The sequence below is a fragment of the Oncorhynchus clarkii genome, chromosome 18 (genome assembly GCF_045791955.1).
Source record: "Oncorhynchus clarkii lewisi isolate Uvic-CL-2024 chromosome 18, UVic_Ocla_1.0, whole genome shotgun sequence".
NCBI classification, from domain to species: Eukaryota; Metazoa; Chordata; class Actinopteri; order Salmoniformes; family Salmonidae; genus Oncorhynchus; species Oncorhynchus clarkii.
The window spans coordinates 44,452,203-44,475,916 of record NC_092164.1 but is presented as its reverse complement, the minus strand read 5'-3'; the positions used below and the strand labels follow the sequence as shown (position 1 = coordinate 44,475,916).

The following is a 23,714-nucleotide window of genomic DNA, read 5'->3' as shown; positions in this document are numbered from 1 at the left end:
ACCTATATTACTATAGATTTCACACGTCTTACTAGACGTGAAAATGACCATATCGAAGTGCTCTCATGTCAGAAAATGTGTTCTTCTTGGCGGTGTATATGAACAGATGTTAATAAGATTCCATGTTGCTAAAACGCTGTCAGTTCTACTTTTAAGTTTGGTATCTAGCAACAGACGGTATTCTGTTTTCTCTTCTTGATTGACCCTTTCCTCGTCTCTCTCAGGTACAGAGAAGGTGCGTCAGGCCCAAGGCTGTAAACATCTCCATGTGGTGAATCCTGACTGGTTGTGGGGATGTCTGGAGCGTTGGGAGAGGGTGGAGGAATCACTGTATCCACTGAAGGAGGACTACACCAAGACCCAACGGTACATACACACACACACACACACACACACAAAGTCACAACAGTACACACACACACAGTTATCTGATGGTGCTTCTGTCTTTAGGAGCAACAGCCCAGTCACGTTCCCTGACCTCCAAGGGTCCTTCCAGAACCCCCGGTTCCCCCCCGCCCCCCTCCACCACCACCCTCCAGCTGCCCCTGAGGTGCGGACGTACGACCCAGTCACGGGGAAGCTGATTCGCCGTGGGACTCAGGCCTCCAGACCACCATCTTACCTCCAGGCCTCCATGTCTTCTGCCCATGGTGACCAGACCTCGCTCAGGTACTGACCTGGCAATTCAACTGTGTTCACAACTGTGTGTGGCGCGTACTTTTGGATGATGATGGATGACATGCGTGTTCAGACCGGTCCTCTTCTGTGGGTGTCCATCAGATGTATTGATATCTGGGATTGATATTTGGCTTTTCAGTGCTTCTAAGTACCTAGTAAGTCTTCTTGCCCCCCTCATAGCTAGATGAGCAAGGACACCAGGTCTCGTACCAGTTAGAACATTCTGGAACGTAGCTTGTCTCTGTCCTGTCCTTCTCTTTGCTCTGATGGCTGCTATACGGAGGCGTTGCAGCGTTGGGCCGAAAGGTCGCTGGTTTGAATCTCCGAGCCGAATAGGTGAACAATTTGCCTATGCCCTTGAGCGAAGCACTTAACCCTAATTCAGCGTTTCCCAAACTGTCCTAGGAACCCCCGTGGGTGCACGTTTTGGTTGTTGCCCTAGCACTACACAGCTAATTCAGATAACCAACTCATCATCAAGCTTCGATCATTTGAATCAGCTGTGTAGTGCTAGGGCAACAATCAAAACGTGCACCCAGGGCGGGCCCCAGGACCCAGTTTGGAAAACCCTGTGTTAAATGACTCTAATGTAAGTATATCGCCTTACATGTAGTATACCCCTGGGCCCTGTATACAGAAGAGCTCTGAACTTTGTCAGCGTTCAGAAGATGTAACACTCAAAACAATAACTCTGGCAGCGCTTACAGCTGTAACGTAGAGAACAGTGTTTGGTCTGTTTAATCATATTTCTATTAGTACGCCGGGTACCAACTGTCTGTCTATGAGCCGAGCAGCAGGTGTTTACGCTGCAAGGTGTCTCCCCGACCGACCCAGCTCCCTCTAATGAATATAAATATATATATGTATACACGAGGCCCACTAGCCTATATGCTATGTGGATTTTTTTTCTCCTGGAATTAAATGATTAGCCGATTTCCTGCTGGAGTTTCTGACTGTTCATTATGTTCTACAGCTAGAGGTGAAGATGAATTAGCATGTTAATGCTGGAAAGGTCTGTTTTTGGAGGAGAAATAAAGTACTGGGGCTATGATGAATGTGATGGGAAACTGCTCATTAGTCAGCAAGCAGCTACAATAAGTTGTATTGACAGGTTTGTATTTCCCAGTCCAACCTTAAGGTTGTATATTACTTGCAGTGTCTGCATGTATTTCTGTTTCCAGTAGTATAGGTAGCTTCTTTACCCATAGTTTGTCAAGATTAAATCGCTCTCACTTTCGAGAACCTTCTGTCCTTCCTGTGTGAGTCACCAAAAGCATCTCTGCCACCTCAATTGGTGTGTACCAAAGAGTTAACATCCTAGGCTTTGTGTTGGTCTCAATTCAAATGTTTTCCTTTGAGCTGGCTCCAAATGTTGTGAAAGGTTTTCATCTCTAAATTGGCTGGCGTCTGTTTACCGGACGGTCTCTGCCAGGGGCTCCTTAACTTTCTGCTTTGAGACAGAAAAGTCATGTTAATAACATCAGGATGAAGCTTCGCAGCAGAGCAGAGTTGGTCTCACACACACACACACACACTGAGGCACAATGCGGAATTTTTGTTACATAAAGCCCAAATTAGAGAGAAATCATCAAAGAAACTCCACTCCCAATTAGAGACCACCAGGAGGAAGTGCTGCCGCCTGCAGTACATACTGGGTGATGTGGAGTGTCGTTCCCCTCTTAATCGCTCAGTACTTTCTTGGTTTCTGGGCAAAATGTTCCTCTCTACATCACCACTCAGTGGGACCAGCCTGTCTCAGCTGTTTATCCTCAGCTAGCTACACTCCTGTTCTCAACGAGGTCCTCTAACCAGATCTAACAGGACAGTAGTGAGACGTGCCAACCCCAGGACTGTCTACTCTATCTTCAACAGATATTGTTTGTAGAGCCCGACCGATATGTATTTTATTTTTGTGTGTCCGATAATGATTCTGACTTTTCGGGGGACAAACGTACCGATATATCTGCCGATATACTGTTTTACTGCGGGGATTGAAAAGGTTTTTTTCAACACTAAATTCTCAAACTGCCATCCAAAAGAGCAATTGTCCAGAAACTTCATATGTTGATGTCCTACATTGTGAAAATAATGACACAGCATGAGAATGGGCACTAGTGTTCAGATCAGCATGAGAATGGGCACTAGTGTTCAGATCAGCATGAGAATGGGCACTAGTGTTCAGATCAGCATGAGAATGGGCACTAGTGTTCAGATCAGCATGAGAATGGGCACTAGTGTTCAGATCAGCAGGAGATTCTCTTTTCATCTTATTTATTGAATATCGGTTATCGTTGGAATTATTGGCCGATATGTTATATCAGTAAAAGGCCAATATCAGCCGCCGATATCAGTCAGGCTCTAATTATTTTCCTAGTCTCACCTTGGCTCCTCACACACACACACACACACACACACAGCCTCACCGTGGCTCCTCACACACACACGCAAACGCAGCCTCACCTTGGCCGTCCTCAGATTGCCTAAACATTCTGCCAAACATAGTCTCTAAGCCTCACTCCTTAGGAGCTCTTTGTAGCGTATCCAAGGATATTTCTGGGTTCTCCGTCATCTGTAAAATTCTATACAGTAGCAGATACCTCTCATTGGGAGAAGTGATTGTGTTGTACAAAGGTCCACAATGTGACTGGACAAGAGGAGCTAGCTTAAAATAGACTAATCAGATTCGTCAACGAAGAGCAATATTCAAAGTATTTTGAGTAGATCTCATTTAGAACATGTTATGTATCCTGCTTGGCTTAAAATTAAGGAAATATATCTGTAATTTCCTACTATCCCAGTGGATCTCTCTCTGGTCTGCAAACCGCTCTGTCTCCCACTGGGAAATGTCTCATTTTCACAGCGTTTAAAAGCCCAGAAGTTGCACCCCTCCTCCCTTCCTCTCCCTCCACCCTCGTTCCCTTCTTCCCTACATGTTCTCCCCCTACACTCTGTGGGACACATCACAGATGCGTCCTGCTTCGTGTCGACATTGTCCTAGATTAAAAAAGGAAAGTTTAATGGGTAGCATCTGTCATTTTTCTGATATTAATTTAGAGTTTCACTGTATCGTTCCTCAAACATCTGTCCTTGACTGTCTCCCGTGTCTTTGAAAACGCACGCACAAACTTGAAATGTGGTTTGTGGCCGACCACACTTCACTTGCCTTTGACAGGACTTGTATATATGTCTAGTAGGGCTGTATATTAGCCATATACTCCTGATAGCCCCTATGGCTGTTGGGCTGTAAGCCTGACCCTCTACTGAAAGTTTAGAACATAATGGAAAAATAGAGCTGTTTTGGAGGCTGCGTGTAATTAGAAGACGCACAAAGGGTGTTTCTCTTCCTCTTTCCCACTATCGGGTATTTCTCATGGTGATTCACAATAATTGGGTAACAGTTGGAGATGTTTGTGTCTGGCTGACGGTGGTTTGTTGTGGTGTGACCAGGGGGGGTCAGAAGGACCAACAGGGGGAGACGGCGGGTCCCTCCAGTCGAGACGACGAGCAGCCTGGACCCTCCTGCCGGCGGAGGGAACGCCAGCCCAGCATGTCAGAGACCAACCCCCTCTACACATTCTGTAAAGAAGACCTGGACAGCATGGACAAGGAGGTGAGGAACGCATACATTGTACCTGCTAAACATTTTTCAAAGATGTGTGCATATTGAAAGAAATACTAACAGATCTGGTTGGAAGGACCATGGAAAATGCATTCTGTCACAAACACAATACCTTTACATGTGACTCACATGAACTCTGTGTGAATACAGATTCTATACAGTCTCCAGGCAGGGTTGGAGCCGTACGGTGGACTCTCTGCGGCGTGCTATTTTGAGCTCCTAATATCTGCCGTACACAGACTGAACCACACACACACACACAGAACTAGATTTTGATTTGATTTGATTTGATTTGAGACAGAACCACTCTGACATAAAAACATCAGTACATCCTTTGATGTTCCATCTCTCTCTTTAAGGAAAGTATTCTGAGAATATAATCATTACGCACGCGCACACACACACACACACACACACACACACACACACACACACAGTTGTTATAGTGCTGTTTTTCCCTGGCACATCCACTGTGTGCAGACTGCATCTCCAGCCTCCAAGCTAGATAATGGTGTTTAATGACATCTGAGGGCTGCTAATGTGTCAGGGGACAGACTCCTGGGTCCTCTCCAGCAGCCTCTATTTGTCTCAGTAGGGCTGTCCAGAGTGTGCCTGACTGGAAAAGCTGTCACTTCTCTGCTTGTTCAGAAAATGACAAAGTATTCCTCCACCTGAAGTTTCTCCACCTCTACCTGGTACTTCTGTCCTCTGCTCTCTGTCACTCACTCATCTGGCATGTTGTGTGACTGTGCACTCTGCGTTGTTAATGATGATGATGATGGCATCACATAGTTTTAATTAATTCCCCACGGAGCCCAACTCTTGTCCCCCGACTTTTGTCTGGCTGGTAAGCGAAGTTCCTCGTCACGCGACATGCTCTAATTGACTGGTTAAAGGGAGCCTGAGTGATGCCTCTACGTCCGTTTGAGGTTGAGCTGTCTCGCTTTCAGCCATGCTTATTATTTACACACACACACACACACACACACACACACACACACACACACACACCAGTACAGGTCACACAGCTTGTCATGGCAAATGGGTTCCAGTTGTGAGTTTTAATCCAATGGTTTAGATATCACTGTGACTGGGGACACTGCTTGACGAAGGGCTTGTTGTGAACCAGGAGACTGCAGAAATGGAATATGTCTGTGGCACCCCATTCCCTTTATTGAATTTGCCTTTGTGTTCTCAATAACGTACCTGTCCTCTTTAGAGGGATTGACTGAGCTCTGGAAAAAAAAAAAAAAAAGTAGTACACTACATAGGGAAGAGGGTGCCATTTCAGACACACATAAAGTGAACGTCTTCAGTCTCTCTCGGTCTGTTTATGAGTTCAACTGAAAGATACAGTTCTGTAACCCTGGTCGCCGCTGCTGTGTCAGGGTCTTCCATGAGAAAGTACATTTTATTTCTAGTCTTTGGTCCTTTTTAGTTTTCAGTGTTGATGGGAGAATGCTCAGGCTGCACCATGTGTCCTTTTTAAAATCACGGACCTAGAAATAAAATGTCTTAGCCTAAAGATCCTGTTACTTCTCTCTTTTTGATGGGTAACGTTACCTCTCTGTCTACAGAATATCTCTGTTCTGAGTAGGTGTTCCGAATGGCTGTGTGTGGATGAGGATAACTTTTTTTTTTTGTATTGTGATTACATTACGTCCATGAACCATGAGATGCCTTCCCATCGAATTTACAATTTGCTACTTTTGCCACCTGCTTTTTATCATTGACCACACGTACAGAGGTCAATAACATAACTAGACATTGTAATGGTATATTACACATCCCATGTTCATTCATCTCCATGTCTCTGAAGTCATTTCAGTATGGCGTTATTAACCCCTTGTTATAACCGATCTCTCTCTTGTTGTAAACCATATTGGTTGTCCCATTCTCCAATTTTCCCATTATGTCCTTTAACTGTTGTCGTAGGTCTGTTATCTAACATCACCCAGTCTGTTTTCAGTGTTCTCTGCTCCCCTGGGTGTCTGAACCAATTGGTTTAGTTTTTTTTTTATCACGCTTCACCGAGCCTGTGTTAGAATGGTCATTAAGCCTCTCCCATCCTTCTTTTAAAATGGCTGTTTTCTTTAACGTAGCTACTTTCTCATTCAAAGGAAAGAACAGGCTGCCTACAATCAAACCTAGTTTGATAATGCCGTGGCGCTGCCTCTGGTGCTGGGGGGCCTTGAAGGTGTGCAAGGCATCATGAAATCAACACATTATCAGGTGTTTTGTAGTACAATGTTCAACCTGGTGTGTAAAAACGTCTCAATTGAAGGTTGTGGGTCTTCCAGCACGACAAGGACCCGAAACACACATCGAAAAGCACCCAGGAGTGGTTAAGAAGAGACGTTGGATTGTTCTGGAGTGGCCAGCGAATCTGAATCACATCCAAAATCTATGGCGAAATCTGAAAACTATTTTTTTGACCAGGTAGGCCAGTTGAGAACAATTTCTCATTTACAACGGCAACCTGGCCAAGATAAAGCAAAGCGGTGTAACAAAAACAACAAAACAGAGTTGCACATAAACACACATACAGTCAATAACACAAAAGAAAAGAAAAATAGAAAAATCTATGTACAGTGTGTGCAAATGTAGAAGAGTAGGGAGGTAGGCAATACATTTAGCACTAGAGGTGAAAATAATCGCAAGTTAGCATTAATACTGGAGTGATAGATGTGCAGATGATGTGCAAGTAGAGATACTGGGGTGCAAGAGGGTAAGTAATAATATGGGGATGAGGTAGTCAGTCGGGTGTGCTATTTACAGATGGCCTGTGTACAGGTACAGTGATGGGTAAGCTGCTCAGACAGCTGATGCTTAAAGTTAGAGAGGGCGATATAAGACTCCAGCTTCAGAAATTTTTGCAATTTGTTCCAGTCATTGGCAGCAGAGAACTGGAAGGAAAGGTGGCCAAAGGAAGTGTTGGCTTTGGGGATGACCAGTGCAATATACCTGCTGGAGCGTGTGCTATTGGTGGGTGTCACTATGGTGACCAGTGAGCTGAGATAAGGCAGGGCTTTACCTAGCAAAGACTTTTATAGATGACCTGGAGCCAGTGGGTTTGGCGATTGGATAAGTAGTGATTGCCAGCCAATGGGAGCATTCAGGTCGCAGTGGGGCTTTGGTGATGAAACAGATGGCACTGTGATAGACTACATCCAGTTTTCTGAGTAGAGTGTTGTGGGCTATTTTGTAAATTACATCGCCGAAGTTAAAGATCGGTAGGATAGTCAGTTTTACGAGGGTATGTTTGGCGGCATGAGTGGAGGAGGCTTTGTTGCGAAATATGAAGCCGATACTAGATTTAATTTTGGATTGGAGATGCTTAATGTGAGTCTGGAAGGAGAGTTTACAGTCTAACCAGGTACCTAGGTATTTGTAGTTGTCCACATATTCTAGGTCAGAACCGTCCAGAGTAGTGATGCTAGTCAGGCGGGAGGGTGCGGGCAGCAATCGGTTGAAGAGCATGCACTTAGTTTTACTAGCATTTAAAAGCAGTTGGAGGCCATGAAAGGAGTGTTGTATGGCGTTGAAGCTCGTTTGGAGGTTTGTTAGCACAGTGTCCATGAAGGCCAGATGTATACAGAATGTTGTTGTCTGCGTAGAGGTGGGTCAGAGAATCACAAGCAGCAGGAGCGACATCATTGATATATACAGAGAAAAGAGCCGTCCCGAGAATTGAACCCTGTGGCACCCCCATAGAGACTGCCGGAGGTCCGGACAACAGGCCCTCAGAGTTCAGTGTGTCAAATCGATCTGAGAAGTAGTTGGTGAACCAGGCGAGGCAGTCATTTGAGAAACCAAGGCTGTTGAGTCTGCCGATAAGAATGTGGTGATTGACAGAGTCGAAAGCCTTGGCCAGGTCGATGAAGACTGCTGCACAGTTTTATCGATGGCGGTTATGATATTGTTTTGGACCTTGATCGTGGCTGAGGTGCACCCATGACCAGCTTGGAAACCAGATTGCATAGTGGAGAAGGTACGGTGGGATTCGAAATGGTTGCTGATCTGTTTATTAACTTGGCTTTCGAAGATTTTAGAAGGGCAGGGCATGATGGATATAGTTCTATAACATGTTGGATCTAGTGTCTCCCCCTTTGAAGAGTGGGATGACCACCGCAGCTTTCCAATCTTTAGGGATCTCAGACGATACGAAAGAGGTTTAATAGGCTAGTAATAGGGGTTGGAATTTCGGCTGATAATTTTAGTTGGTGGAGGGAATTCAAGCAGTTTTCTGCTAAGTGGGTCAACTTGTCAGTAGAAAGGTGCAGCAAGCTCATTGATGGCTACAAAAAGCCTTTGTCTGCGGTTATCTTGGCTGAAGGCCAACCAAGTACTAACTCCGGGGTGCCAATCATTTCGTCCATGCCATTTTTCTTTTATAAATTTAATGTGGTGCACTTAAGTTTACAAATACATTTTTTTCCCCAATGTTGAAAATCCAATAACAAGGTATAGTGACCGACACGTTTTTTTCAATTTCATCTTATTTGAGAAGATTTTTTATATTTTTTATTTTTTTAGAGCGGAAGGTTGCCAATGTATTTGACCGCAACTGTAGGCCTGCATAGCTTTATTCATGTTTTTGCCACTAATAATCTGTTGGTCCTGATGGAATCCCAATTTAATTATCTCTCTCCAGTATGTGGCAGACGGTTAGTGTTTTTATAGCAGGTAAATGAGTGGTCATGTCAACATCAATATATCACTGGGTCTGGCTGCCCTGTCACTGAGCTACTAGCCATTTCAGCACTGTCAATAATATGCTTGCATTAATGTGTTTAAATATTAGGAAAGTCAAATCAATAATTAAGTCAAATCTTACCTGATTTGATTAGACTTGATGTTGACAGGGAAGTATGTTTGGATTACTACAGCCGAACCGAGACGAGTGTTTTTAAGTCTTTTCTCAGCAGCGTATGGCATCAGGTCTGTCAGACAGGCTGAGGAATGGGCCGACTAATGTGGTGGTCACTGATCTATAGTACGCTCCTACAGAGAGACAGGTACTGAGCTCTTATAGAGATGGAAAGAGACAGAGGAAGGAACAGATATATCCATCTAATAACTTTGATCGTAGCTTAAAATGGGAGAAGATCGGGAAGCAGGGGCTGGATTTCATGTAACAGACGAAACAAGGGCATGAGCTAAGGACGTAAGGTTGAGGTTAATTTGCAGTTCATTTAATTCTGTCTGAGTCATGAAATGGAGGCTAACGCCGTCATATGTGCCTTGGGTGTGACTTACCCCCTATCAAGCATTCTGGGGCTTTTTGTCGCCTTGGCGGTCATCTAAAGGTTGTTTCATGGTGATTGATTCAATGGCCATATTAAAACCATTAAATGGTTGCTCAAGATGTTTAGACCTGCCATTGAATTTATATTGTGACCCAAAGCCAGTCTTCTATGCTCAAAGACCTCAGTTCTCACTGTAGATGGAGTGCTGTGATTGGTTGTGTGATGGGCCATGAACAGGAAGGAATGCGGATGCTGGGTGTTGTTCCCTAAAGAGCAGCAGTGTTGTGTAAATGTGACATTTTGGAATGTAGGACTTACATCTCTGAGGACTTCAGGAGCCAAAAGCCAGAATTCTAGCAGACACATTCTCCCAAAGTGTAGATGCTTTAAAGTTATACATTCATCAGTCCCTCCAGGATTCTATGCAAAATCAACCACGCCACACATATTATACAAGAGCTTGCAATTTTGACAAATCACCACACTTTTACTGCAGAAAAAGGTCCTATCAAAGGGTTTGCAATTTCGACCACTGTTACTGTGGAAAACAGCCCAATCAAACAACAAATGCCCCCCCCCCCCCCAAAAAAAAAAGCACAGCTAAAGTCTGTGCAAGAATCAGCATAGCATGTGTAAAGAATGTCTGACCAGCCACAGCAGCGGCAGCCAGCAGATCACTGTGACCGAAGCAATAGCAGGGGAATCTGTGGTGTTCTTTTTGAACTAACCTTAACTGACTCGAGAAGAATCGTTATTCTTTTTTGTTTGAACGGCTGGCCGCAATGAATCGCAGTGAAGGCTTGATACACACTCCCCCGGCTCAACACAGCACTTCCAGAGACGTGCTCAAACCAACAACTCTGTCATGTGTGTGCTAGAAAATAGATCATGCTGGAGGCTGCATAGAGATATATTCTGCTTAAAGTCGTACTATAATTGAGTGCATACATTGTATTGGTTGATTTTTAAATTAACATGATAGAGAAAAATATAAACTCTGCAAAAAAAGAAATGTCCTCTCACTGTCAACTGCGTTTATTTTCAGCAAACTTAACATGTGTAAATATTTTGTATGAATATAAGATTCAACAACTGAGACATGAACTGAACAAGTTCCACAGACATGTGACTAACACAAATAGAATAATGTGTCCCTGAACAAAAGGGGGGTCAAAATCAAAAGTAACAATGCAGCTGGTGGCTACACCAGATACTGACTAAGTACTTCAGTGCATCTCATCCTCATGGACTGCACCAGATTTGCCAGTTCTTGCTGTGAGATGTTATCCCACTCTTCCACCAAGGCACCTGCAAGTTCGTGGACATTTCTGGGCGGAATGGCCCTAGCCCTCACCCTCTGATCCAACAGGTCCCAGACGGCAGAACACTGACATTCCTGTCTTGCAGGAAATCACGCAAGGAACAAGCAGTATGGATGGTGGCATTGTCATGCTTGTCGAGATGAGCCTGCAGAAAGAGTACCACATGAGAGAGGAGGATGTCGTCCCTGTAACGCACAGCGTTGAGATTGCCTGCAATGATGACAAGCTCAGTCCGATGATGCTGCGACACACCGCCCCAGACCATGACGGACCCTCCACCTCCAAATCGATCCCGCTCCAGAGTACAGGCCTCGGTGTAACGCTCATTCCTTTGACGATAAACGCGATTCCGACCATCACCCCTGGTGAGACAAAACCGCGACTCGTCAGAGAAGAGCTCTTTTTGCCAGTCCTGTCTGGTCCAGCGGCGGTGGGTTTGTGCCCATAGGCGACGTTGTTGCCGGTGATGTCTGGTGAGGACCTGCCTTACAACAGGCCTACAAGCCCTCAGTCTAGCCTCTCTCAGCCTATTGTGGACAGTCTGAGCACTGATGGAGGGATTGTGCGTTCCTGGTAGTTGGGCGGTTGTTGTTGCCATCTTGTACCTGTCCCGCAGGTGTGATGTTCGGATGTACCGATCCTGTGCAGGTCTTGTTACACGTGGTCTGCCACTGCGAGGACGATCAACTATCCATCCTGTCTCCCTGTAGCGCTATCTTAGGCGTCTTACAGTACAGACATTGCAATTTATTGCCCTGGCCACATCTGCAGTCCTCATGCCTCCTTGCAGCATGCCTAAGGCACGTTCACGCAGATGAGCAGGGACCCTGGGCATCTTTCTTGTGGTTTTTTTCAGTCAGTAGAAAGGCCGATATAGTGTCCTAAGTTTTCATAACTGTGACCTTAATTGCCTACCTTCTGTAAATTGTTATTGTCTTAACGACCATACCGCGGGTGCATGTTCATTGTTTATGGTTCATTGAACACGCATGGGAAACAGTGTTTAAACCCTTTACAATGAAGATCTGTGGAGTTATTTGGATTTTTTAAAATGATCTTTGAAAGACAGGGTCCTGAAAAGGGGACGTTTCTTTTTTTTGCTGAGTTTATGTAAAGCCGCCACAAAATCAAGTTTTCTTAGCTGCAGATATCGCAAAGGAAATATGGCAAAAATCCCAGAGAGACTGATTAATTGTGTGTGTCTGTCTGTGCACATGTGCATGTGCTTTATTAATAGCATATAGACTGAGCAGTTAGTCTAACTAATAATCTCTTCAGAGTCCCCTCGCCTCTCAGTCCGATGCTTATTCTGTCCCCGGTGTTTTAACTATGTATTTATTCTGCTCTGTATTGGAGTCCCTTAAGAGGAACTCTGTGTATAATATCTTTTTTAAGCAATATTTTTTTTTAAACTCGATTTCAGCTGTATTATTGTTCCGTGGTCTTTATGAAGATGTGATGATGGTTTAGTTGAGGGGATTAGTTCTCTGTTATGCAGGACAGGAGCATCTAGAACATACTGCATATCAATTCATCTGTCCACTTTTAATTGGTGCTTTATGTACAAGTTGTAACCCAACAGGGGTTTAAAAGTGTGCCTACATTGCAACTGCCACGACGTGAAACTAGACTGTACCCTTTTAATGCGTGCTTCCAAAAGAGCAATAGCAAAGCCGGTTGAGTGAAAATACCAACCACTGGGGTCCCCTGTAATACTGTTTTAAATGTCATCCTCTTCACTCTTCCCACTTCTCTCTCTCCTCATTTTCCTTTCCCTGCCTTTTCAGAAAGGCCTGCTCATGACATTTTTAAACGTATGAAAACTTTGGAGGAAGAAAAACATTTGGTGGTGCTGGCTTTGCGTCACAAATGGCACCCTCTTCCCTATATAGTGCACTTCTTTTGACCTTGGCCCATAGGGTTCTGGTCAAAAGTAGTCCACTATTTACAGGGAATAGCGTGCCATTTGGGACGAACCCGGAGTCCTATCTCAGTCAGGTAGGCTTGATGCAGGCTCACATTTAAATGTCAGGGCTGGTTCCATCCCTGGATGTGTCATTCTACGAAGAGTAGCTAAATGTGTACGGTTGCCTGGTGACGTGTCGTAGCGGTGTATGCCAACTGGGTGACCTTTACTTTATAACCCATTCAGTCTTGTTAGTGCTGTTATTACCGAGCCTTTAGCATTGAGCACATCTGGGACATCATGTCTCGCTCCAACGCCACGGTGCACCACAGACTGTCCAGGAGTTGGCGGATGCTTTAGTCCAGGTCTGGGAGGAGATCCCTCAGGAGACCATCCGCCACCTCATCAGGAGCATGCCCAGGTGTTGTAGGGAGGTCATACAGGCACGTGGAGGCCACACACACTACTGAGCCTAATTTTTACTTGTTTTAAGGACATTACATCAAAGTTGGATCAGCCTGTAGTGTGGTTTTCCACTTTAATTTTGAGTGTGACTCCAAATCCAGACCTCCATGGGTTGATAAATTTGATTTCCATTGATAATTTTTGTGTGATTTTGTTGTCAGCACATTCAACTATGTAAAGAAAAAAGTATTTAATAAGAATATTTCATTCATTCAGATCTAGGATGTGTTATTTTAGTGTTCCCTTTAATTTTTTGAACAGTGTATTTATTTCCCGGTTGGCATTGTGCCCCTGTTCAATCCTACAGTGACTGCGGTCATCCTAACCCCTGTGCTATCTGTTCGATCTGATAGGGTGTAATCTGGCATGTAGTCGTGACTGAGCAGGCATTGTTTTATGTGTCATTAAAAGCAGAGAACAGATGGGGGGTGAATCCCAGTACTCTCTGTTATTGGATCAGGAAGTATTGTTCTGAACTGTAAACATCTCACCAGGGCAGATCAGATTAGAACTCCTGGGCTGAGTTCTAATCCGATTTTACTGTCCACATCAGCAAGATTTCAAATACTATTTGAACCCATGTCTTCTTCCTCTGGCGAATGAGAACGGTTCTGGAATGAGTTGCAGTGTATCCTATGTTCTCATCCAGTCAGCACCTTCTCCTGGAACATCCTGAACTAATGAATGCTGACGAACTACGCTATGTCGTTTATGTCCTTCAAGGCCAGGGTTTTCTTTGACTTGGTGTTGACTCCCTCAGAAGAGTTTACGGTTACTGGTGTTCCCATAAGGTTGCACCGGAATCACATCAGTTACCCAACGGTGAGACAAACATAGTCAAGCTGCTCATTAGTCTGATTCCTGTGTAAATGGATGGTAAAAAGCATTCTTGCACGGCTGTGTGGAGATGAGTGTTTGGTTTGAGTGTCTCCTCTCTTATCAGCTGTGTTCCAGGTCCCCGTCTGTCTTTCGCCTTTCACACCTCAGCACGAATTAGACGGACACGACCCGCCTTCCCATGATAAACATCAGACACACAGCCTCGCCCTCACAGTAAAAACACAGACCACCCTCCTGGTAAGGACCACCACTGTATAGCACACTACCTCTGAACTGGTGGGCAGGGAAAATTGAAGCCACAAGCCACTTTCCCCCTCATTTATGCATTTTGTACCCCTCCCCTTCCATCTTCCTCACACAACAAAAGTATTTTCGACAGTCTTGAATAAATCACGAAAGGGAGCGCCAGAGAGCCGAAGGGTGTAAAATCTGCTCCACTCCCAACGATCAGAATGTTGAGGTTATTCAACCCCCCACATCTAGCCATGTGGACACGAGGCTAAAACCTATTAAAGGAGTATTTCACTATTTTACAACATGATGTTAGATGGTTCCTCACTCTGAAAGTTGTCTATAGGTCAGGAGAAATTGTAATCTGTGGTTCGGTTTTCATTAAACAGCCATTGCTAACTATAGCCACTGCTAGCTAAAAATCTATGGTAATGACAGAGGCATGTGAACATGTTTATTTTTTTTATGGCCAAATAACCTTTAACATTGAACCAAATGGAGTTTGAGTTGATTTCAGGTGATTTTCGTCAAGTAATGACATGCCCCCTATCACTTCCAATGATTTTTAGATAGCGGTGGCTAAAGTTAGCTGAAGATTGTAGTGTCTTTTCAAAGAACTGAACTATGGATTACAATTTATCATGGCACATAGCCTACTTTCAGGATGAAGAACCTAACATCAAGTTGTAAAATAGTGACCTACTCCTTTAAGGTGTATATGTCAGTTTCTGAAGGTGTTCTTAGCATAGGGAGGGCTATATATATATATATATTTTAAAATCTTGAACTTACAATGCTTAGATGCGCAGTATCATGACAGCTGGATACCCACTAATGTTGTGGATGTGCAGTAGCTATTAGCTACCTTACAGACATAAGAGTAGGCCTGATTGGTGGAGTGCTGCAGAGATGATTTATTTTTAGAAGGATCTCCCATCAATAAAGAGGAACTCTAGAGCTCTGTCAGAGTGACCATCAGGTTCTTGGTCACCTCCCTGACCAGGGCCCTTCTCCCCCATTTGCTCAGTTTGGCTGGGCGGCCAGCGCTAGGAAGAGTCTTGGTGGTTCCAAACTTCTTCCATATAAGAATGATGGAGGCCACTGTGTTCTTGGGAACATTCAATGCTGCAGAATTTTTTTGTGTCTTGACACAATGCTGTCTCGGAGCTCTATGGACAATTCCTTTGACCTCATGGCTTGTTTTTTTTGCTCTGACGTGCACTGTCAACTGTGGGACCTTTTTATTTAGACAGGTGTGTGCCTTTCCAAATCCTGTATAATCAACTTAATTTACCGCAGGTGGACTCCAATCAAGTTGAAGAAACATCTCAAGGATGATCAATGGAAACCAGATGCTCCTGAGCACAATTTCAAGTCTTATAGCACAGGGTCTGAATACTTGTGTAAATACGGTATTTGTTTTTTTTATTTTTAATACATTTGCTAAAATTTCTATACAGTTTTTGCTGCCCTCTCGAGTGGCGCAGCGGTCTAAGCCGTCACTACATACCCGGGTTCGATTCCAGGCTGTGTCACAGCCGGTCGTGACCGGGAGACTCATGAGGTGGCGCGCAATTGGACAAGCGTTTTCCGGGTTAGGGGAGGGTTTGGCCGGCCGGGATTTCCTTGTCACATCATACTCTAGCAACTCCTTGTGGCATGCCGGGCGCATACAAACTGACTTCGGTCTTCAGCTGGAGGGTATTTCCTACCAAACATTGGTGCGGCTGGCTTCCGGGTTAAGCGAGCAGTGTCAAGAAGCAGTGTGGCTTGGCAGGATCGTGTTTCGAAGGACGCATGGCTCTTCAGCCTCTCCCAAGTCCATAGGGGAGTTGCAGCGACGAGACAAGACAGTAACTACCAATTTGGATATCATGAAATTGGGGAGAATAAGGGGTTAAAGTAAATTAAATAAAAAGTAAAATTATTTATACATGCACAAGTTTGGACACACCTACTCAAGAGTTTTTCTTTATTTTGACTATTTTCTACATTGTAGAATAATAGTGAAGACATCAAAACTATGAAATAACACATGGAATTATGTAGTAACCAAATAGTGTTAAACAAATCAATATATTTTAGATTCTTCAAAGTAGCCACCCTTTGCCTTGATGACAGCTTTGCACACTCTTTGCATTCTCTCATCCAGCTTCACCTGGAATGCTTTTCCAACAGTCTTAAAGGAGTTCCCACATATGCTTTGCACTTGTTGGCTGCTTTTCCTTCACTCTGCGGTCCCAACTCATCCCAAACCATCTCAATTGGGTTGCTTCACGGTGGGAACAATGGAGATTGTCCGTTCACCTACTCTGCGTCTCACAAAGACACAGCGGTTGGAACCAAAAATCTCAAATTTGAACTCATCAGACCAAAGGACAGATTTCCACCAGTCTAATGTCCATTGCTCTTGTTTCTTGGCCCAAGCAAGTCTCTTATTATTATTGGTGTCCTTTAGTAGTGCTTTATTTGCAGCAATTCGACCATAAAGGCCTGAGTCACACAGTCTCCTCTAAACAGTTGATGTTGAGATGTCTGCTACTTGAACACTGAAGCATTTATTTGGGCTGCAATTGCTGAGGCTGGTAACTCTAATTGAACTTATCCTCTGCAGCAGAGGTAACTCTTCCTTTCCTGTGGTGGTCCTCATGTGGTGGTTACAAATATAACTTTTAACAAGGCCCACCTGTTAATTGAAATGCATTCCATGGGACTTCCTCATGATGCTGGTTGAGTGAGTTTCAAGAGTGTGCAAAGCATAGGGTGGCTACTTTGAAGAATCTCAAATATAACATTTAATTTATTAAACTTTTTTTGGTTACTACATGACTCCATGTGTTATTTCATAGTTTTTGTCTTCACTATTATTCTACAATGTAGAAAATAGTACAAATAAATTAAAACCTTTTGAATGAGTAGGTGTCCAAACTTGGCTGGCACAGTATATACCTGTTTTTGCTTTGTCATTATGGAGTATTGTGTGTAGATTGTTGAGGGGGAAAAATGATTTAATCCATTGTAGAATAAGGCTGTAATGTAACGAGATGTGGAAAAAGGGGTCTGACTATTTTCCAAATACACTATGTAAATTATTTTCACTACCATTACAGTAATTGAAAAACATAATGACGTGGTGACCATTATAGATAGTTTGGAATTCACACTGCGTCTACTATGAAGGACGTTAGGGATAGTTTCGCGAGCCAATACTAACTAGCGTTGGCGTAATGAATCTATGGTAACAGCTAGCATACTAGTTGTTACCATAGACTTCCAGTCATTGCGCTAACGCTAGTTAGCAACTTCCTCCAAACAGCACGACAAGGCCTAAAATGGTGTCCACGAGTTCACCGGTCTCTGAGGGAAAATCCAGAGGCGTCCCTGTTTAAAATGTCTTGAAGTAGTATAAGGCCAGTGATGATGCAAAGGGACTCCTGTGAGACCTAGTAGCAGATCAACATCTAGTAGAACTCATCAGTCACCATGGGGATCCATGCTCACCCAATGTTCTCTCAATGCTCCAGGCTATTGATCACACGTATCATATCCATCAGTGGGGTCCGACCCTAGTGGACAGTTGTCTGACCTGGAAGAGAGAGAATACTGTCGCTGCCTCGCAACCTGAAATAACCTGCCGAGTGCTAGTATGAACAAAAAGAGGTTTAAATTGAGATGTTTTTACATAGCTGCATTGCTGGGAATGGACAGGACACAGCCTTCATTGGTAGAATTTACCTTCATTGGTAGAATCACATTACGATTTAAATTGGACAGAGAACTGCTGCGGTCTCTATTCCTCCATGTGTTTTAGAAGTCTCCTAGAAAATCAGACTTTCTAGTTAAGTCCTTTCTCCCTTTTATTTGTTTTTTTGTATGCTATCCTCTTCTAACGTCTTTTGCAGTAGAAATGCCAGCTAATCCATGCTCTCTGCTCTCTGTGACAGCTTTCGGAGAAACTAATGCTCTACCCACACACTGAGAGTGTGTGTACGTTTTTCAGAGAACTCATTTTGTCAGTGTGAATCTGTCGGATGTCTGGGGTGATTAAACAACCAGAAGTGATAATAATTCTTTAGTTTGTCCTTGTTTCAATGGACGGCCATCTCCTCTTTTCAGCTTTCGCCTCTTCAAACCGGCACAAAAGCCCAGCATGACTAAGAGAAGAGCATTCTGGAAAAACAAATGAAAAACATGACCAGCGCTCAGAATGCTGTGTCCCTGAAAAACATTGAGACGCATCATCTGGCTCCAAGCGAATGAGAAGCCTTTATCTTTGATATTGTATCTCCTCTCAGTATGGAACAGAAGGGAACCGAGGCAGTCAAGGTATCTCTCCCCCGGAGTGGGTTGTAATGAGATGGCCATTGTGTCTCTCTGCCTTCACAGATAGAGGATGGAGACAGATAATTTTTGGGGATTGGGCTGCTGTGTCTTCTGCAGATTACAAGAACTGAGCCCCCTGCTTCCTCTCTTCTCACCTCCCCCCTCCTCTCCACGCTACCAACTGAACGGAAAGGAGGCTGCCTGAAGAAGACATCACTGTATAATTTATAACGAGCCAGTGGGGTGATTAAAAATTATTCAGCAACAGAATGGATCATCCAAGATTTCCATGTTTCTACAATAGGAAGAAAAAGTGTCTGGCAAGCTTTTTGTCTCTGTGAAAATGTGTTGTTTCTAGCTTTCTGAGTCCTCTGTGATCAGACATTATGAATGCCTGTGAGTGGCTCTCCTTCCCCTGCCTGGTTGGCTTTGTCCCAGCCGGACAAAGTTTTTTTTATTTTTTATTTTGTTCTTTGATTGTTCCAGGATTGGGCTGTGTTCTGAGGTCTGGCCTGGGGAACAGTCCAGGATATACCAATCAGCCAGCCACAGGTGACCAGACCAGCCCATGCCAGCCAACCTGCCAGACAGGGAGTGGGAGAACCTTGATCACTCTGGGTGGTGCCACTGCCTGCGGCGTCTGACTGAAACAGGTCCCAAGTTGTGGGGTGGGGAATCACAGCAAAGCAGAAGAGTTTTCCGTCTCCCCCACATTCACCAAAATGGCAGATGGTCCAGAGACCAGTCACCTGCCTGTGATAATGATGTTATTTATTTGGTTTATTTGCCTGCATGCAAACAGGCTATTATATTTATTAGCTGCTGGTCCAAAGACTCCCTTGGGGCTGACCAAGGTGCCGGGGCCAGATAAGAGAGGCTGCTATTTGATGCGTGATTCCAAAAGCTCTATAATCAATGGGTGTCTTATAATATGGAGTTGTGACTATTGGTAGCGTGAACAGTCCTGTGGTTGGCAATGCAGTGATGTGGAGTGGATTGCCATGCAGCTTAAGAGCAAGCAGTGGGTGACAGTTTTTCTCCATTTCGAGAGCTTCGTCCTCACTGTTGGGTTTATAACTAGCAAAGAAATAGTCTATGGATAAAGTGGACTGATTTTATAAAACACCAACCACAGTCTTATTACATCCCGTCATCAATCTTTTCCAATCAGTTTCCAATCTCTAAAAGGAATAACGCAGCCGTGAGAGTCTCATGTTGACCCTTAACATCAAGCAGACAGACATCACACTGGATTAGAGCAGAGCCGGTGCTAAAATGCCACACCGCTGCAGGACGTTGCCCTTTCCTCTCTCAGGGTACACCTGGGGCAACGGACACAGACCGCCTACAGACACCGTTCTGCATCTCACCCCATAATCCCTTGTCTGATCAGATTCAGGTGATGGACATTGCTTCACCGCTGACTTCATTGCTTGCTTCATCCCTAGCTCAGTCTGTTGACCTTTTTCTCCTTGGTCCAGGTCACAAGTCAGATGTCCTTTTTAAGGACTGGCTGACTGACGTGTGTTCAGGGGTAGACTTGTTAAAGTGACTGGAAGTGAAACCTCTACAAGTTCTTCATTCCTTTCTTCTCCACTATTATTATTTATGCTACAGAGAGTATAAATATTTCTCTCTGACTGCTTGATGTCACTGTCCAAGGTTCTGAAACAGGCCACACAGGCTGTCCTCTCAGACTACTTTCCCCACAGCACTCTGAGTTGTGTGAGGTCTGTACTGTAGGGTCAGTTGCTGTCAGTGATCAGTAAATTACAACTGTCCCTGGCCCATGCCAGACCACTCCATCGCCAGGTGTGCAACGCCATCATCTCTCCCAAAACCTGGATCCCTGAATATTCCCTCTGATCAGTTCCCTCATTTTCACAGTCCTTGGCAACCTGACAGCATCACTATCAGAAGGGGGGGACTGTTTGGAGCTGAACCTCTCTGTTCTCTTTTCTTGTTAGGAGGGAGAGGTGGCGGCTATGGAAAGACGTCCCCTTTTTATACTTCAATGTGCATATTTGTGTCTGTTTTTAGTAGGTGTTAGATGTCAAGTGAGTTAATCCTTGTCGGTTACTTATTTTTACTTTATTTCCTACAACTTTTCACTTACGCCTAAGCACAGTATTTTTGGGTTAACCTGCAGGTGCATTCCTATTTCTCTGGGAAAGCTGGAGAAAAAAAAAAGGTGGTCCTGTCCTTTGCTGTTCATATACACCTCTTAACAAAGTCCCATCAGACAGTGAGACAGAGTTACATGCCCTATGATTTTAGATATTTTTTTTCTCTGTAGCTGAGAGCAGAGTGTTTCATGAGGGTTGGACTAGGGCTGGGCGGTATACCGTATTTTACAATATACTGGTATTGATGCACGGACCGGTTTGGGTTTTTACTTTACCTCTGTAACGGTATTGGAGTGTTTGGTTTGTTGTTCCTCGACCACGAGACACTTACGTTCAGTCTGCATGGTCAGTGAAGCACATGCAGCAATGTTGACGACAACGATGCTGTTTTCTATAATTACACTATTAGTTTGTGTTTCTTACGTCTGCAAATGGCTCGTTTGTCTTTTCTTAGCCAGTTGGGCCTAAATCGTGTAAGCCGCTAATCACTGGCTAGCTAATAAATGTACTGTCAGAACAAACTAACTATACAGCCTAATAATACCAGGTGATGGTGTAGACCTAAATCAGCTTGTTGTTTGTGCAACAGTGTCTTCTAAATCAAAGAGGAATATGCGAAGCATGAATATGTTAGCTACATAAAGTAAGATTATAGGGTCCCCTAGAAAACACTTATCAACACTTTGGTTCCTACCCTTGTCACAATAACTCCTCCCTGGCATTTTCATTTGATGTCACGTCACACAACACTGTATTCAAAGTTGTAACTATTATACCCTAACTGTAGAATTATGATAATTATTCTATTTCCATGATTCCAACACCCAGGTGTTTTGCTCTAAATCGCAAGTCAAGATTGTTTGCCCATATCGTGCAGCCCTACGTGGCAGGGGGGAAAGGGATCTCAAATTAGTGCAGGAAATGTATGAAAATGCTGAATTTTTTGGTAGGGTTGAATTGAACAGTATAAAACAATCAGAATGGAGAAAGACCCATTGAAATCACTTGGAATGTATGTGTTGCCACCCAAGGGTTACACAATACTCAAAGCGATTTTAAAATGTTTATTATCAAAAAAAAACATACTATCAAAACCATTTAAGTACTGTGATATAATATTTTGAGCCATATCGCCCAGCCCGGGGTTGGGACTGGTAGCTAAGAGCAGATGGACAAGACGAGACAGGGCTGCTTTGAAGATTTAACTTCCTTCTTGGATAATTGCGCCTATCAGAATGGGACTGGCTCCTGGCTGCTCTAGGCTGTGTTACAGAGGAAGCATATGGCCTTTGATCTGGCCCCGGCCCCCGAGGAGCACAGTGAGATAATTGATGGAGAGAGAAGTGGCAGTGGAGGTCTCTCACAGGCTCAGTTGTAGCGTGGGTGTCTGTCACTTTACTAGTCTCACTCATACCTCAGGAACATTTTCTTCTTCTCCTACTTTCCCCGGTATGTACTTGTCATTCTTGTATTTGTGTTTGTGTGACTGACACATGGGTATTGATAAAACACTTTCCTGAGTCTGGGGAAGTGGACTTGCAGTGAAATCCAATAATTGACCTGGTAGTGTCAAGTGTGATACCCCTGCTAGGAGAAGCACTTCTCTGTGTGTCATTTGGGGAGTGAACTATAGGAGCTAAACAGAGAGACTGTGGGAGGTTGTTTTAATGAGGTTACGTAGCATGAAAGAGTTTGATTGTCTACAATAATCGTCTAAGCTGGCGACTTGCCAAATGTTGTTTTCTTTTAATGTTTTTTATTCGTGGACCTGAAAAAAAGATACTGAACTTTTCTTATTTACTCCCAGTGTTTAGTGTTTTCTAATCTTCTCAATCACTACATTTGGGCCCTTCCCCTGCTCAAGCCAAGCAGCCAATCGTCTGGACGGCCAGTAAAAGTTGTATAATCCCTTCAATGAAGTATGTCTGCTCAGAGCTGAATTACTCTCCAATAACCTAGAGCTAACAGCAGTGGTTCAGAAAGATGAGCGCTGATTGATTATCTGAACTCCTGAACCTGGGCAGTGTGAGTCAATCTACCTCTAAGTCTCTACCTGTCTCTGTCCGCTCGCCTCAGGTTCACCTCTGCCTCTAGCAGCAGTATTATCCAGTCTGTGTGTACATGGCTTAGCCAGTCCAGTCTCTTAACAAATATAAATGTTTCTTTTTCTTTCACAGCCAGACTCCACAGTACTTCAGATGACGTCCTGAAGACATTGAAGAAGTTTCCCTCCACCTGAAACGGTTTCTTTTCAACTCCAAGGACAGAGTTTTTAAAGCTAGTTTTGCTATTGATTTGAGCCCCATTGTGACGGAATCTCACCACCACTGAGCTGGTGAATGGATAATGATTTGACTTGCGTTAACAATGTGTCGTTTCCTGTCTGTGGTTCTGTAGAACTGTGGTTTTTTCCCTTCAACACACTGCTGCTCACTCACCCCTTCAGGAGTCGAAGTTAGACTTCCCGCTTTAAGTCGTCACACTCTTCCATCCTGAAGTTTATCTCAACAGTTATCCATATTTATATCTTAAATATAATGGTAATTCATTCACTTATGCTTCTTCAAAAGTCTGCCAAGACAAAAACTAAGCCAGGGCTTCTTCCTTAGAGACCGACCATATGGGACTCTGAGACCCGCGGTACAGTACAATAGCTGCTCCGTCCTGTCTGGTTCAAGACATTGAATAATTAGGACGAATGTTTTAGGTTCCTGTTCTCATATTATTATCAAACACATTTCATGGTGACACCTCACCAGTTCTGTTCTCTTACGGCACTACTGGTGACACCTCCCCTGTTAAAGGCATTCATCACAGTGATAACACTGAACCGGGAGTTCCCTGCAGCTCCCTGGGATCCACCTGTGTCCCTGTTGAGCATCATGACCCATCATATCGCATTCACTTCTGCCTGTAGCAGCATATTGTATAAAGCCGTCCAATTATAAGCTTTCA

The 23,714-nt window shown here is 44.0% G+C and overlaps 1 protein-coding gene across 4 annotated transcripts in view; it reads left to right on the top strand.

The window, feature by feature from the left end:
* LOC139373558 (RNA polymerase II subunit A C-terminal domain phosphatase-like) overlaps positions 1-23,714 on the top strand; it is a 121,995-nt gene that overhangs the window by 38,765 nt on the left and 59,516 nt on the right. For 3 of the 4 annotated variants that reach the window (XM_071114208.1, XM_071114207.1, XM_071114209.1), the window contains 3 exons: positions 225-366; positions 451-669; positions 4,126-4,288. In XM_071114208.1, the coding sequence (XP_070970309.1) occupies positions 225-366; positions 451-669; positions 4,126-4,288 (524 nt within the window). Of the gene's footprint in view, positions 1-224; positions 367-450; positions 670-4,125; positions 4,289-22,936; positions 23,213-23,714 lie in introns of those variants that run through there. The other variant, XM_071114210.1, reaches the window with a different exon arrangement.